The 17,540-nt window shown below is 44.8% G+C and overlaps 1 protein-coding gene across 11 annotated transcripts in view; it reads left to right on the forward strand.

Moving 5' to 3' along the window:
• Positions 1-1,655: 1,655 nt before the first annotated feature.
• Positions 1,656-17,540, forward strand: part of LOC143260122 (uncharacterized) — a 91,892-nt gene continuing 76,007 nt past the window's right edge. For 4 of the 11 annotated variants that reach the window (XR_013034222.1, XR_013034225.1, XR_013034221.1 and 1 more), the window contains exon 1: positions 1,656-1,913. Coding sequence is in view for 1 of the 11 variants with exons in the window: in XM_076524725.1 (XP_076380840.1) it covers positions 1,873-1,913; positions 8,289-8,418 (171 nt within the window). In the remaining 10 variants the exon portion in view is untranslated. Of the gene's footprint in view, positions 2,869-3,109; positions 14,887-17,540 lie in introns of those variants that run through there. The other 7 variants (XR_013034217.1, XR_013034219.1, XR_013034220.1 and 4 more) reach the window with 7 other exon arrangements.

Genomic DNA, 17,540 nt, shown 5'->3' on the forward strand with positions numbered 1-17,540 from the left:
AATCAGAGGAGTAAATTAAGTGTCCGATTGAAGCCATTTATCTGAACGCGATCGCTGGTTATTCGAACGAAATATTACAAGTAGTGAGATAATAAATATTATCTTTTGCATACTGAACTGTATGCAAAATAGAAACTTTCTGCTTCGATTGAATATAAAACAGTAAGCAAATAAAAACATGTTTCTTGTTTGAATAGTTCCAAAACGTTGAAAATAATATAGCAACATTCTTAAATCCTTTCGATGTCTTTATAAGTCCGTATTTCGCTCACCCATTCCACCCATAAATGCATAAAATCCGCAGTCTAATAATACGCGAACTCCTATTATACGAACCTATCCGGTTATATGAACTTGTATAGAAAGTGATCCTTCAAATTGTTGGCCCAGCGTATCATCTCGTCGAACAATCTGCCATGTTGTGCCAGCTTTCCTCGGCCCGAAGTCTCCCCAACTTCCGGTCGAAGGGCGCAAAGGACCTTGAATCTTGTTCTGACCTAATAAAACCGGAACCGTCGAAACGACGATTACCACATCGTCTGTAATAAATACATCCTCCGTGCCAAATGTGCATCAGACGCCGATAAGTTCGGCTAATCCGAAGATCGGGACCCGAAAAAATTGCTTTCTCTTGGTGAAGGAGGATCCGGACGGTCGACATTTCCATAAACGATCCGCAGTCAAGCAATTCAAGAGAGACAGAGAGAGAGAGAGAGAGAGAGAGAGAGAGAGAGAGGCAGAGACAGAGAGAGAAAGAGAGAGAGAGGCAGAGACAGAGAGAGAAAGAGAGAAAGAAGGAGAGAGAGAGAGAAAGAGAGAGAGAGAGAGAGAGAGAGAGAGAGAAAAAAAAAAGGAGATCGGAGGTAGAAGGGAGGGTCGCGACTGCGTTCCACATTGTTTACGTTCCAAAAAATGGCGAGCGCCGTTCGCGGTGGTACACGGTCGCGGAATTTGGCAGGGTCGCGGGACGGATCCGGCGTTGATTTACGACACCGTGGTCGACGGCGTTAACGGGTCCGCCGCGAGATTTGGCTCGGCCGTAGAAGAAGGGAGTTAGAATGGCGGAGTTAGGGTGTCTTGAAGCGCGCGGGGCTGGCGCGCGCGTTGTTGCTCCAATTTTCGGGGGCGGCGAGTGGCGCAGCTTGGCCGCAGTGCTCCGGGCCAGCGAGGAAAAAATCGAGAAGGGAGACGCGGGAGGAGAGGAAGAGAAGCGTAACCGCGTTTATGCGCTCTTGCCTCGCGCGGCCCGCCGCAGCCCGCCGCAGCCCGCTGCAGCCCGCCGCGGTAATGCGCCCGAAATCGATACCGGTAATTACGTAGAAAGCTCTCTCTCTCTCTCTCTCTCTGTGTCTCTCTTCGGTTTCGGTGCGTGTCGCGGACCGCGTGACTTACACGCCGTCGACGCCGCCGGCCGGCCGGCCGGCCGCCGATTATTATTCCGCGCGAAAAACCGAGGCGCCGATACCCGGAGATACTCCGCCGCGCCGGTATTCTTGATTACCCGACATTTCCTCTAATGATCGGACCGCGACCGGTGCGTTCCGCGCCGCGGACTTCCCCCACGGCGGCCTCGGCGGTTCGCGGAAACTTGCGCAACTTCGGCAATTACAAATCTCCTATTATTATTATCATTATTGTGATTATCGTACCGATCGTCGCCGCGCCGCGCCGAGCAGAGCCGAGCCGCGCCATGCTCCTTCGCGGACTCCGACTCGCGGCGACACGCCGGTTAGACAGTAACTGCGACGTATTTGCACTTTCGCGTTTTTTCGAAGTGCCTCGGGGATCGAGGAGGCGCGCCGCGTTTCGCGGGCAAACTGATTTGTTTGGGGATTCGGACTTGCAGAAACTGGATAGCAACTGCCTCCGCCTATGGGACGCTGCGCGAAATCGGTGTTTGTGGTGTCCTCGAGGTATTTCGACCCTTTGCTAACCCTTGAGGAGTGTTTCAAGGTGCTTCCGAACTCTCGAGACGTCTTTGAAAACTTCTCAGGATCTTTTTGACCCGTTCCGTTCCTTTCGAGGTCCTGTAACGGGGAATTCTAGTGTGATCCTTTAAAAACTCTTTCTTTTTGTTATATATTTTCTTGAAGAATATAGCTTCGTGGTATGAACGATCGGTATTGGTATAGAGAACGTATCGTGTGGTTTTTCTTGGAAAAAAATCTTAATGCTAAATCTACCGAGCAGAAACAGTGACTGGTGCGCATTGTCTCAAAATAGTGAGAAGATCGAAGACATTTCGATTTTGGATAGTCTCTTCTTAGAAAACTTGCTTCAACAATATCATTTATTCATGTATTTTCCACGAAAGAGTTGCATTTTGTTGTATTGCAAAGTTAAGAATTGTGAAGTTTGTTGAATTGTAAAATACTACATCGGTCATTTTGACCATGATAGGTTTAACGTTGAAGGATATACAAAAAGAAGTGGATTTTTCTACGTTTCTTTAATATATTATTATTCGCTATATTTTATTTATTATTATTTATTATTAATTAAACGGGCAAAATACCATTTAGATTACAGAATATAATGTATACAGTGTAAGTTGGGAACTCTAGCTATGTATTGAAGGTATAAAAAGTTTGGAGAGTGGACTGTACGGTGATAGACAGTGCTTTTTAATCGGACATAAATGTATTCTAAGAATTAGATGGATACAAAGGAAAGTAACAGAATTAATAACAGAAACATAGAATATATGTAGAATGATATGTCGCGAAGCGCACGATTGATATGATAAAGCGATCCGAGTTACAAAGCCGTAACGAGAGTTGCAAGCGAAAAGAGTGTAACACGAAACTCTAGGCTGCAAGCGCAGAAGAGCATTACAAGCGTAACGAATAATAAGCTGCAAGCGCAGAGGTATGTGCAAGCGTAACGAAAGTTGCAAGTACAAAGATTGTTAACCAAGTGTCACAAGCGTAACTAGACTATTTATTAGGTCTGCCGGAAAGTTCTGTCCGTTTTTTAATTGAAATACAACACAATTTTCATACATCTAATAATATTTATTGTAGAATATACTTTCCATCGTTACTTATGACTTCTTGCCAGTGCGATGGCAACTTGTAAATGCCATTTTTAAAAAATGATTTATTTTTAGAGGCGAAGAACTCAACTAGTGCTTGGTTGACATCAGCTTTGAATTTTTGTTCCTGTAAAAAGTTTTGCAAAAAGAGAAACAAGTGATAATCGGAGGGTGCTAGGTCTGGGGAGTATGGTGGATGCGACAGAATTTCCCAGCCTAGCTCTGCGATTTTCTGACGAGTCGCCAAAGCAGCACGTGGTCTGGCATTATCATCGGTAGCCATGTTTTCACGATCGCGTCTCGCTTAATAATGACACGAGACATCTTTGTTTCAGTTTATTTGGGAGAGTACATGCGTGTAAATGCAATGATAAAGAGAGATAGTGATATATGTCTCAAATCAACATGTGCGTATGGATTGAAACTTGAAGTGACGCTATCGGACAGAACTTTCCGGTAGACCTAATATATCGTCATGGGCCATCGAGTAGGAGAGGAAAAGGAGTGGGATTTTTGAATATTGGAAGGACCAGTCAGCTCCGGACGTTCGTTACAATGAACGAGGACGATGTCCTAACGAACGGCGCTGCATGAGAGACAATGGAAAACAGGTAACGGGATTTGATGTTGGGATTATTGGAAGGATGGCCTAGAGACGACGAGTACATCGCGACGATATAATCAAGGCGACTGTTTTCTGTATATGTATAATTGCTGGTCGTTCACCTGCGTCGAGCTCGGACAGCTGAGCTTCGGCGCTGCGCATAACTAACGTCGCGCGAGCATTCCTATACACCGATCCAGGTGACACGGGTGACACGAGGAAAAATTCTAGAAGAGCAATTTGAATTTTAGACACACTGCTTCCATTCTGTTAACCAGTTAGCAGTGGCGCCGCCTTTTCAGAGCGCGCACTTATGCGTGTCGCGAGAATCAAGCGATGACGAGTATACTCGTCAAACACAGAGTAAGCGTCGCTGTCAAAATATTGGATCAAAGAGACGGTTTTATTTTATAAATTTCGTTTTTAATTTTAGGAAATTCTAGGAGAGTAAATTTAATAAAATTTAATAAATTTAATCAATTTAAGTAAATTTAAATAAAATCAAATTATGTTTTATATTTCAATTTTATTGAATTACTAATATTTACTTATTCTAATATTTACTTATTCACTCTTGACATTAGCGTATACCACGTACATAATAAACGAAAAATGCAGGAAAAATCAAATAAATGAAGAAAAGAATTCAGCAAAACAAGGAACGATGCGTAATGGCAATTTGCACGTCGAACACCAATATCGTGATCCCTTTCTAATATTATTTCAGTAACAATGTAAACACCTTTCTATAGGATTGGTTACAAAATATTCTAAACATCTTGAAATTTGAGAATTACAATTTGAATTACAACTTAAATAGCCAATGATCGCTATTTTTTATGTACGACGAGCATACTCGTCATGACACAAAATACTGCCACTTCTCCATGACGAGTATACTCGTCAAATACAGCTAACTACTTAAGACAATTGTGGTGACCGTAAAGGGTACGGAGGGTTTCCTCCCTTAGGAGATTGGGGTGTCTAAGGGTCGGACAACGTCGTTTATAAAACATCTTCAAGACGACTTGAAGTCATCAGACAGAGCAACCCTCCGGACAGTTTCACGAGCATCGATTAACGCTAGAACTACCGAGTCCTAAACTTGGTTAACGCTACATTTACGGAACCCGTCAAAATGACGGGTTAAATTAATAGCGGACAATTTTTTAATTTACGATTATTCATATCGTGTAACGATACATTTATGAGTTCTTCGTTCAACTTATATATTATTTATGGCAAATATTGCAATAAGACTTGTTAAAAATCAGAACGAACTTCTTATTGTTACTTTTATAAATTAATATAAAACAGCTGTTTTTTGCGCTTCGTAAATCTAGTCTTAAGGTACATCGTTTCATAACAATGACGAGATTTGGTTCGATTTAAACAGCCTACTGATGAAGAAGTTCATAGAAAAATTTCGGACGAAAGCATTTTCACAGTATCACGGATTGCAAAAGAAAAAAAATCAGAGGCCAGTCATTTCGACTGGTTCGGTAGTTCTAGCGTTAAATTGAATTTATGATTTGCGGTGCGCGTCCGATTGGCCGCAGCCTGTCTCATTTTATTTACTGTTACCGTTTCGAACGATGATATACATTCGTCGAACCGATCGCGTGCACGTAGCACGCAACGATCGAGAGGTACGTCGTATTAATAATCTCGATCTCTCGTTAGGCTCTCTTTGTTCCTGTTCGAAAGAGAAACTACACGCGTCCTGTCCCGCCGCGACACGGCGCGCGGCGCGCGGTCCGCTCTAATCGCACGAAATTGAAGTTTTCCCCACGAAATTATATCGATAAGTATACACCGGCCGATTCGGTGCCGGATAATCGATCTCTCCGCCGATTAATCCCGTTTCCCGTCTCGGTCCTCGCGCCGCTGCTACGCCGCTAAGCCCGCCGCGCCGCGCCGATTGACACGAACCTGGCGCGATCGATCCGCGCGCGTAGATCGCTCGTTACCGCTAATCACGGCGATCCGATCGCGGCCAGAGCGTCGATCCGGCTCTCCGATGATTTACTCCGCAACGATCGAACAGAAAAACCCGGCATACCGTCCTCGAAAAACATCCTCGAGCCACGGCTCCGGTCGGCCGACCGATCGACCGATCGACGACGTCCTATCCGAGGATAAGAGCGGGCAGGATCATTTAGATCGGCGAGCATGCGCGGCAGCCGCTCCGATCTCTTTCCCAATTAAATCGAGTTCCAGCAATTACCGGGGACAGGATGTTTCGGGGCGGCGATAACGCGAGCCGACTTTCTAATCGCGATCGGCGGACAGGGTTAGCCCGCGCTCGCCGGAAACTGCTCTCTCGACGCCAGTCCGTCGAACCGGACCCGGCAGAAAATAGATCCGCGGTGCCTAGATCGCGCCCGGAACGACCCGTAACGCCGCCGTTCATTTTCCCAATTTCACCGAGCCTGGAACCCCTACCCACCTCCGCGATATCTTTGGAGCACCCCGCCGAACCGGAATTAATCGCACGTGCTCGCCTGATTTGTCACTCGGCTCGGTTAGCCTAAATGTATCCGCCCACGCTGCTGCGAGATCCGCGCCGGATCTGTCTCCGGTCCGGGGACAGGTTTCACGGTTTTCCGTTCGAGTGGATTTTATTATCGGATGATCGCGTCGAAAATCGAGCAACACGGGTAGAGATCGAGTCATTCGTTTTCCGAATGTCATCGGAACTGGAATCCTATCTGCTGATACGGTCGCTTTGGAGGTCTTGGAAGGAGCCCGTCGGATATGAACTTTCTCCCAACATCCTGAGGACAAAGCAAGAATTAACGCGAACGAAGCGGGCACGGCGGCGTGGATGGCCAAGGGAAACGTATTTAGGTGTAGGAAAATGAAGGAAGAAGGGCGAAGAAGACGACGAAAGAGATCGAGAACAGAGAGGGAATGCGACAATCGCGAAGACAAAAATAGATGGCTGACATAAACGAAGAAAGATGGTTGAAGGAGGCCAAGAAAGGAGACCGTTGACGACCAAGAAAGAAGGCTGAAGAAGATCAGGTAAAGGTCTGTAGAAGGCCTAAAAATAGGCCTGAAGAATGATCAAGAAAGAAGGCTGTACAAGACCAAGGAAAGAGACTGTTGAAGAAGAAGAAGAAAGAAGGTTGGAGAAGACTAAGAAAAGAATCTGCAGAAGATCCAGAGAGAAGGCTGTAGCATGACCGAGAATGGCTGAAGATGTCCAAAAGTAGCTGAAGAGGACCAGTAGATCTTGATGAAGACTAGGAAAGGCTGCAGAAGTTCAGAAAAAGCTGTAGAAGACCAAGAAAGATCGAAGAAGACTAAGGAAAGCTGAAAAAGATTAAGCAAGACTAAAGGAAACCGAGAGAGAAGGCTGTACAAGACCAAGTCAGAAGACTGTTGACTGACGAAGAATGGCAGTGGATGATCAAAGGTAGTTGAAGAAGACCAAGAAAAGTTGTAGAAGACCAGGGAATGCTGCAGAAGTCCAAGAAAAGCTGTAGAAGACCAAGAAGAATTGAAGAAGACTAAGGAAAGCTGAAGAAGATTAAGCAAGACTGAAGGAAACCGAGAGAGAAGGCTGTACAAGACCAAGTCAGAAGACTGTTGGCTGACGAAGAATGACAGAAGATGACCGAAGGTAGTTGAAGAAGACCAAGAAAGGTTGTAGAAGACCAGGGAATGCTGCAGAAGTCCAAGAAAGCTGTAGAAGACCAAGAAGAATTGAAGAAGACTAAGGAAAGCTGAAGAAGATCAAACAAGACTGAAGGAAACCGAGAGGGAAGGCTGTACAAGACCAAGTCAGAAGACTGTTGACTGACGAAGAATGGCAGTAGATGACCGAAGGTAGTTGAAGAAGACCATGAAAGGTTGTAGAAGAATAGGGAATGCTGCAGAAGTCCAAGAAAATCTGTAGAAGACCAAGAAAGATCGAAGAAGACTAAGGAAAGCTGAAGAAGATCAAACAAGACTGAAGGAAACTAAGATAGAAGACTGTACAAGACCAAGGCAGAAGAGTATTGAAGCCCAAGAAAGAAGCCTGAAGAAGACCAAGAAAAATGTCTGCAAGGGGTCCGGGAAAAAAGGCTGATGGCGTCGAAGAAAGACTGAAGAAGACCAAGGAAGGCTGAAGAAGACCAAGAAAGGCTCCAGAAGTCCAAGAAAGACTGATGAAGACCGGGGAAGGCTGGAAAAGACGAAGAAAGGCCGAAGAAGCCTGAGAAAGGAGTGGGAAGCAGACTTCGAAGAGGGCGAAAAAGAATGACAGGTTCGCGGTGCGTTTGACGAGTCCGGGATCAGTCAATATTTTAATTACAGTGGCGCATCGTTGCGGAGTAGGGTGTCGCGGGAAGGGCGAGGCCGAGATAGCTGGCTAGAAAGAGAGAGAGAGAGAGAGAGAGAGAGAGAGAGAGAGAGAGGAGAAAGAAAGAAAGAGAGAGAGCGAGAGAATGAGAGGGACAGAGGGGGCGGTCCCGGGGGCGGTCGGGCGTCCGAAAAAAATCGAAGATTAAAATTCATTTAGCATTAACAACGAGCGAGCCGTCGAGTGCACTCCGTGTAAAGGCTGCTCCCAGAATCTATATTGAGCACCGGTTCCACCTCTCGGTTACCATAGCTAGCCGGAGAGCTAACGGCTTCTCGATTTTTGTGGGATTTTATCAGGGAGCGGGCAGCAGCAGCAGCAGAGGCAGAGGCAGAGGCAGAGGCAGAGGCAGAGGCAGAGGCAGAGGTAGAGGCAGAGGCAGCGGTAGAGGCAGCAGGCAGAGCAGGCAGAGCAGGCAGGGAGCAGTAGGCAGCAGCCAGCACCACCAGAAGCAGAGCTACGCCCGCCGATGCGTATATGCACGAGCTTGCGCGCAAAGAGAAGCAACACGAGGAAAAATAATAATAAAAAGAGGAAAAAGAGAGGAAACGAAAGCGATAGAGATAGAGACGCCCGGGGAAGAGGGAGACGGGACAGAGAGGAGAGAGAGAGAGAGAGAGAGAGAGCGAGAGAGGGAGAGAAAGAGGGTCGGGGAACTGGGAGAGAACCGGGAGAGAACCGGGCCAGTGAGCGCGCTCTCGCGGGTTGAAGGGGCCACGGGATGCCGAAGCGGGGGCAGGAGGGGGCTGCGCTCGGCAAAGAGAGGGATGGACAGAGAAAAAATGGAGAAGCAACGCGAAAACAAGAATCCGTGCGGCTATTGCGGCTTCCGTTACGCTGGAGAGATGCTGCTGCCGTTGGTGCTGCTGCCGTCGGTGGTGGTGGTGCCGCTGCTGCCGCTGCTGCTGGTGTTGCTGATGTTGGTGCGCGCGAGTTCGATCTCCGCGAGGGAACCAAACCTCCGAGCGCCGCCGCGAGTCCCTCCGCGAACCGGTTTACCAGCTTCGGATCGCGTAAACTGAGTGACAGCCTTTTCGAAACAGGCCTTCCTTCGCTCAATCTCGCCATCGTCCCGCCCCGGAGGACCCCAAAGGGAACCGAAGGACCCTGCGGAACGGGGCACGCCCGCTACGATAAATCTCCGGCTGTATTGGGCATCCGAGAAACGGCGCGCTTTACGCTTGCACATCATTTTCCGAAATCATGCTTCTATTATACCAAACGTTGAAGACGTTAGTGGAATTCAAAAACATTGTACCAAATTCTGCTCGACTCATTAACGTTATTGTAAGAAGCAACTATCGAATTTCTATTTCTCGCAGTCGTTTGCGTAAAATAAAAGTGCAATCTCGATATGACCTTGGAAAATTGTCCAGGAGGAAAGTCAGGTGTACAGAAAGTCTTTCTCTTTTACCATAACCTATCTTCAGGCCTCTTACTCTTGCCACCTTAACGACGATTGTCTTCTTGTCGAATGCGCGTTGCTCATGATCACGGATTTTACGTATTTAGAGTGAACGTTACGGATTTAAATCAACTTGATCTCTTTTGCAACTTTTATTCTGCCATCAAGCTTACCGTCGTAAATGCTATTCACCGTTCGTCTGCATTTCCGCTTCCACGTAATCAAATTTCATTTCACATGTAATTTTCTTTATTTCCTTCTCGTTTTGTAGTTAAGTTTTTTCGTTTTAGATTCAAGTTTTTGCGCCGTGTCCGTTCTTGCGTGACTGCTACATTATTATTACTTTGTCTCACTAAAACAAAGGGTTCATCCCGGCGGTAAATAGTTGTTGTTATTATTATTATTATTATTATTATTATTACTATTATAGGTGGGTGCGAAGAACGGGAATCAGTAAAACGATTAAACGGAACTAAGAATGTTGATGTAATAATTACGGCCTATTACAATTATTATTGCAGAAAGAAAGGGAATTATATCCGACTCCTCTGTTTTAACAATCGATGCAGTAGGTTTTTATTTTGCACGACGATCTGCGGTCTACTTATGAAATACACCTGACTTTCTTCCTGGACAATTTTCCAAGGTCATACCGAGATTGCACTTTTATTTTACGCAAACGACTGCGAGAGATAGAAATTCGATAGTTGCTTCTTACAATAACGTTAATGAGTCGAGCAGAATTTGGTACAATGTTTTTGAATTCCACTAATGTCTTCAACGTTTGGTATAATATATCGCCAATTATTGGGTTGGCACCTAAGTAATTGCCGATTTCATTTATAGATGTCTCTCACTCCCATTTTTATGATATCCGTAAATGTTATATTATAAAATTATTATTATTATTATTATGTTATTTTTTATTATCCGTGAATGTTAGCAACTGGACAAATTGAATGCAGCGGTCAAGGAAAATCGACCAGAATTGGTCGATCGTAAAGGTGTCATTTTCCAGCAGGACAATGCTAGGCCGCACACGTCTTTGTCCACTCGGCAAAAATTCATGGATATTGCTTGGGAATCGATGTTACACCCATCATATAGCCCCGATCTCGCGCCATCGGATTACCACTTATTTCGATCCCTGGACAACTCCCTTCGTGGTAAAACTTTTAACGACGATGACGCTGTAAAATCTCACTTAACTCAGTTTTTGGCCGAAAAGGATCAGACTTTCTACGAGCGTGGAATTTTCAAGTTGTCGGAGAGATGGCGAAAGGTCATCGAACAAAATGGAAAATACATTACAGATTGAACTTCGTTCCAAGTAAAAAGAAATTTTTCATTTCATTGAACAAATCGGCAATTACTTAGTTGCCAACCCAATATTTCGTATTATAAATCCGTTATCTGCTTTTCGATCTTTCTCGCCCATTCGCCTTTCGTTACACACATTTTTAGATCCAATTGTGGTTCCATGTTCATCAAAAAAATTCTTGCCCATCTACGCAGTTCCCCTTTCGCAATATTATTCCAAATGTTCACTGGTTTCTTTATAACTTTGTTCGCTATTCAACGCTGCTGCGCTCCCTGGGTCTTACCCAACCCATTCATAATTCACTATACACATTTTTTGACCCAGCCGCGGCCACGTTTCATCGGAAACGATATCATATTTCGGAAAAAGTGTTTCAAACATTAATGTATTTCCTCGCAAATTTAACCCGTATAAATCGGAATAAATCAGAATAAATCGGAATAAATCAGAATAAATCAGGATAAGTCAGAATAAATCGGAATATTACAATAAGCAAAAACACAAGACTGAACCAAGTAGGTATATTCGTAAAAAAAACCAATTCGATTAAATCCTGTCGAAGAATGACAATGAGAAGTGTGACAAATTTAACTACTACACATAATTAGATAAACTGCGACCGGCGTTTGGTTAACGATCGCGCGGTACACTCGTTAATCTTTTTAATTGGAAAGCAACGATGCGAGTTTTAAATTCTCATTGACGAACGTCTGAAAGTTGGGAGATGCGAGTCCACAATGTAGAACTGAGAACGAAGAAAAAACAAAGACGAAGAAGAAGGAGGAGGAGGAGAAGAGCAGCACCCCGGTCTTACCTTGGGAAGAAATAATTAAAGAACAGACACCAAATTAAAAAGCGCAACAAAGCAGCTGGTGCAGGAAACGTTCTAACGTAGCAATCCATAAATTAGTATCTAGCATAAGCTTGCGGCCGCATCCGCAGGCAGGTAATAACATTTCTAGCACGCCGGTTATATCGGCTCGATCGCGTAGCGTCCCGCAGAAAAAACTTCTTACAAGCATTAACACTTCGTAAAAGTATGTGCTCCCGCTCTTAGTCGAAATACGATACCCTAATTATCCCGCCGTGGCGACGGCGACGTTGACTCTCTCGCATGCGACTTCGACGACTACAGATTCCCGACACCTGTAAAATCACCTGAAGCGATCTACGAGCCGCTCGGCGTCCGACGAGCATCGCCGGCGAAATAGAGTCATCGACGGCTCGCCGACGTAAGCTTTCGACGGACACCTCGGAGCTCTCGGAGCTTCTCGGTGGGAAAGCTGGCGCGCGTAAATTTCGCGGCTGCGAATTTTCAACGAATTTTCAACGAATTTTCAACGGGTCGCATAAACGCGGTACGGTTTCGGTGGCAACTTAGGCGAACGAAGAGGAGAGCTCGGCCGACCAGCAGGCAAACGATGATGAAGAAGGGAAGGAGGAAGACTAGAGAGAGAGAAAGAGAGAGGAGAGAGAGAGAGAGAGCTGCCTGCTGCTGCCAATAGTTTCGTGCGCCGGTATTCCCGCTCTACAAAGTTAATTACGTGGCTGACGCTCGTTAGCGAAAAAATCCGAAGGCGATAAATCATAGTGATAACTGAACATACATTTCTGCTCTGCTAAGCGCAAGTGGCTGGCTAGTATCTCTGAAAAAAACTGCGCCTCGAAGACGGTAACGGGGCCCCGCCGTCTTGTCGATCTCGTGCGAAATCATCGCGCCATTATTTTCGCTTGAAACGCACACACGCGTCTGCTAAAATACTGTTCGACGGAGGATCGAGAGATAAAAGGACCTTCGTTCGAACCGATAAAGTGGAACCGTTATTTGGGCAACGCATAAAACGCCGTAGCGTTCCGATCGTTGCGAACAATTTCTTTCATTTATTGCAGTTGAAGTTCGCTTCGATTGTACGCCTACGAATCTGTCGCAGCACATCTTCGACGATTCAGATTGTCTGTTGATCAAACACGATTCTCGCGTACAGGCAGTTCGATGTAAAACGACCGATGTACAACACAATTGATTTTGTAGATCATTAACACTGCGTTTACGGAGCACTAACTAAAAGCAGCTGTTTCATGTCGCTTCGTAAAAATAACAAGTATATATTTGATCAGATCGTTAACGATTTTAATACAATGCGTGCCCAACGGAACGAGAGTGGATCAATTCGCCAGAAACGTATATTTGTCATTGAAATAATCGTCGATTATACAGTTTGGAACGTGTCAAAATGACGCGTCCCGGAAACCCGGTGTTAAAGATTTAATCTACTGCCGTAGCTGACAATTAGTTCAGATAGCCGGGATTCTCCCCAGCAACGTATTCAATAATTTTAACAACTTGACTATAATCGATCATTCGACTATGTCCAATCAACTCGTCCCGGCCGCAAATGTATGCAATCGACAGTGCAGTTATCGACAGCAACCGTAGAGATTACAACGATTCTCCTAATTAATAGACCGCGGATTTTATGCATTTATGATAGAAATGAATAATTGAAATCGATAACGATGGAAATATTAAAAAAGAAAAAACAACTTAAGACTAGAACTACCAAACCGGTCAAAATGACTGAAAGAGAAATTTTTAGGGACACTTCTTTGTTCGAGCGTATTAATGTACACAATATGTATTAGTATACAACTTCGCGCGATTTATATTATAATTCATACAAATTTCTAATCAATATAAATCGCGCGAAGTTCAAATGAATCCACAGGCTTGGCATTGTTATGAAACAACATACGTTAGTCGCGTCCACGTATTAACGCCAACCTCTCATAAATTATTGAAGAAAGAAATTTCTGTTGTGAAATTCTTTTCGTTCGCGATTGTCGATGATAATTTTTATTCCGCATAAAGACTCGTTGTCCACTAATTGCTTCTCGCGATAGAATCTCTATCGAACGAACTCGTGGCTGCGGTCAATCAAAATGTTTGAGTAGATACACACGTGGAAGGAGAGCGAGGTAGTTGGCAGCGATAAACGAGGTCGGAAGTCGCAGAAGATGGCCAGATAATGATCGGATGATGAGGGACGATAGGCGAAGAGGCATGGCAGTAAAGAAGGAAACGCGAAAGGAGCTTGGCAGGCGCAGGCAAATTGCTTCTCGAGCAGTATCGGATCGGCCGGTGCCGATACGAAAGCTCATTAATATTCGAGGCGCAAGCTCTCGCGGTAGTGTAGACGCGTTCGCGGGCCGCGCGATCCGCCGATCCAGGATTTGTCTTGGATCGTCTGCGGCAACGAGGCGGCGGCATCAATTACCTGGCCACCACCGGAAAGCCCCCAAGTTATAACAGTTTACTCGGCCGCCTGAACCACTGAATTCACGATAGTTGCACGCGGCCGACAATTTGCGTTGTAGCCGCCAACTCTATCTCTCGCTCTCTCTCTCTCTCTCCTCTCTCTCTTCTCTTTCTCTTTTCTATACCTCTTACTCTCTCTCCTCTCTCTCTTCTCTCTCTCTTTTCTATACCTCTTACTCTCTCTCTTTCTCCTCTCTCTCTTCTCTCTCTCTTTTCTATACCTCTTACTCTCTCTCTTTCTGCTCTCTCTCTTCTCTCTCTCTTTTCTATACCTCTTACTCTCTCTCTTTCTGCTCTCTCTCTTCTCTCTCTCTTTTCTATACCTCTTACTCTCTCTCTTTCTCCTCTCTCTCTTCTCTCTCTCTCTCTCTTTTCTATACCTCTTACTCTCTCTCTCTTTCTCCTCTCTCTCTTCTCTCTCTCTCTCTTTTCTATACCTCTTACTCTCTCTCTCTTTCTCCCCTCTCTCTGTCTCTTTTCTATACCTCTTTCTCTCTCTCTCCTCTCTCTCTTCTCTCTCTTTTTCTCTCTCTCTCTTCTCTCTCTCTCTCTCTTCCTTTTCTATGTCTCTCTCTCTTTCTCTCTGTGTGCACAAAGCCACCGTTATAATATGCGCGGACCCGAGTCTGAATGGGCGTCCGGGAATTCATGGCCGTACTCCGTCTACCCTGACCAAGAAAAAGCTCGTCCGAACGCGTGCCCGTCATTCCTTCGGCTCTCAGGTGGTATAGCTAGTTTAAATGATCGCGTTGCTTCCGAGTAATGAACGCTTGCCGTTCATTTCCGACAATACCCGGTGGTTACTCGCGCGTTTACTCCGACCGGCAGCTTCGGACTAAAGAGATCGGCTTCAACGTTCAGATAAAAAAAAGAAGTCGCTAGATGCTTGTCCTCCCCCTCTCTCTCTCTCTCTCTCTCTCTCTTTCTCTCTCTGATGGCGATTTTTAACTCTTTACTTTGTGATCCAACTCGAAACAGCACCGCGCCGGGTCGTAATCTCCCTGCAAGGAAGGAAATTATATGGTCCAGTTGTTCGATGCAAATGTTTACGGTGAACGTTTTATATGCAATTGCGAGTTTGATGGGTTTTACTGGTCGTTGCTGTGTGGCGAATGCTCTTCGTGTTTGTGTTCAGTGATTAGATACATTAATAATTGATAGACTGCTGATTTGTATGCATTTATTGTACGTACAGGTTTATGAATTACAAGGAAACATGTGTATTCTCATTTTTCTTTGAATTTTATCGGCGAAAGCCCCGTAATTGTTTCAAGATAGTTCTTCTCATGCAGATTTCTATAGAATAAGTTATGACAATTATACAATATCATAGGTGTTCAATTATTGCCTCTTTTCTGCTAGATTACGACTTTTTATGATTCCAGATGTACTGAATTAATGTAATTACATTGCATAATTATATTGCATAATTATATTACATTTATTCAGTACATTAATGGATTGTATGTATAATTACATTTATTAAATGATCACATTATATTTATTCAATAAATATATCCATTACACAGTTACGTTACATTTATTCAGTGCATCTGGATTCTCAAAACATTCTAAACTATTTAGCACAAAATAGAGATAATAAAATGAACATTTAACACAGTGTCTAATTTTCATAGCTTGCTGTACAGATATTTGCATAAGCAAAACGATTTCTTTATTAACTACGTTACACTTATTTTTACACATGGGATAACTGAAGAGATGAAGGAAGTAAAGGAAAAGGAAGGGTGCGTTTCGTCCAAGTCTCGCTAGAGGACATTAGTAAGGCCCTCTAGCGGGCTCTGCCCTAAACGTTGGGAATCGAAAGATGAGTTAAATACGGTATACATAAAAATCGGGTCGAATCAGGTAGTTGTGGGAAAGATAGCCATCTGCTGGCGAGCGCCGAAGTTACTCGCCACACATTTATTTATATTTATTTACAGTAAATTCTCCCTAATTGACGCTCAGCTTTTACACAAAAATGGACAATTTGGGCAGAGCAAGTGCGATTATTCGAGCCTTGCGATTTGTTTTTATAGTTATCAATTGTTAACAACTATAAAAACGAGCCGCAAGGCTCGAATGATCACCTCTTCTCAAATTGTCTATTTTTGTGTACAAGCTGAGGCTCAATTAGGGAGAATTTACTGTACTTACATTTATTTACATTTATTTACATATATATTTACATTTATTTACATTTATTCAGATTTATTTACATTTATTTACATTCATTTACATTTATTTACATTTATTTACATTTATTCAGATTTATTTACATTTATTTACATTTATTTACATTCATTTACATTCATTTACATTTATTTACATTTATTTGCATTTACTTACATTTATTTACATATAATTACATTGAATTACATTTATTTACATTTACTCCATACGCTGTATCTACTAAGTTTATTTTAGAAACACAATTACATTCTTTCACACCGCATTAACCGTACGCCGCACGCCGGCAATGAAAACGTTTACAAGGTCACGACCTTCTTCCCAGCAATTAACAACGTCTCGGCTCAAGAGAACAATCTAATTGAACGCCTACACTTTGTACAGCCTTCGAAGGCCTCTAACGCAGCTGAAGTTGTCTCGATAAATTCCTCACCGGGAATAATAATCTCAACGGTTCGCCACAGAGGCTCGTTCCGAGCGATCTCTTCTTAAACACTCGTACCCTGTGATACGCGCGCTGCTCTTAATTGGGCAAAGGAAGACGCGAGACAAAGCCGGCCTCTCGTGTCCGTTTTCGCGGAGGTACGAGATTATCCGGATAAAACAAGAACGAGCGGAGCAAATCGAATGGCCGCGGTCCACAGGGGTAGCCGCGAGACTATCGCCGTGCGACGAATGCATTCAAAATCGTTAACACTTGGCGGAGTTACCGGGAACCGCGAGTACGTACAAGGCGGTATAATTATCGGGAGACTCGGGACAAGAGCCTGGCCAAAGCAGCTTCGAGGACGCGAACGACGCGCGGCGATACGAAAAGTCTCGGAGCTCGGAGGGTTTAGGGGGGGAGGGAGAGAAGCAGCGGAGAGGAGAGAAGGGAGGAGCGAGACGAAGAGGAGCGAGCGGAGAGTGACGTTTCGAGAGATAAAGGTGGAGGGAGCAGGGTGGCGGAGAGATATTCTTGGCAGCGACTGCGATGCAACAACTGTCCCCATCCGTCATCTACGAGGCAGCGAGAGGCCCACGAACCACGAAGGAGTGCGTCCCTCTTCGTGGTTCTGGACGCGGGGTGGAGCGACGGTGGTGCCGTGGTTCTAGGCGAGGGGAGGGTGCCGGGGTGTACCGCGCCGCCTCGTAATCGTCGGGATCTCGACTAACGACACCGGCGCGGCGGCCGACTCATTACGAGCCTCTGTCGTCGAATTTCCGCGCGGACTCGGGAAAACACGCGGGTCCTAGGCCGAGGAAACGATTCTAGAGACACCTCGGAGATTCTAGAGGCCTCCTCTCGGTAGCAACCGGCTCTCCGAGTTGCTACA

This window comes from Megalopta genalis, chromosome 10 (genome assembly GCF_051020955.1).
Source record: "Megalopta genalis isolate 19385.01 chromosome 10, iyMegGena1_principal, whole genome shotgun sequence".
NCBI classification, from domain to species: Eukaryota; Metazoa; Arthropoda; class Insecta; order Hymenoptera; family Halictidae; genus Megalopta; species Megalopta genalis.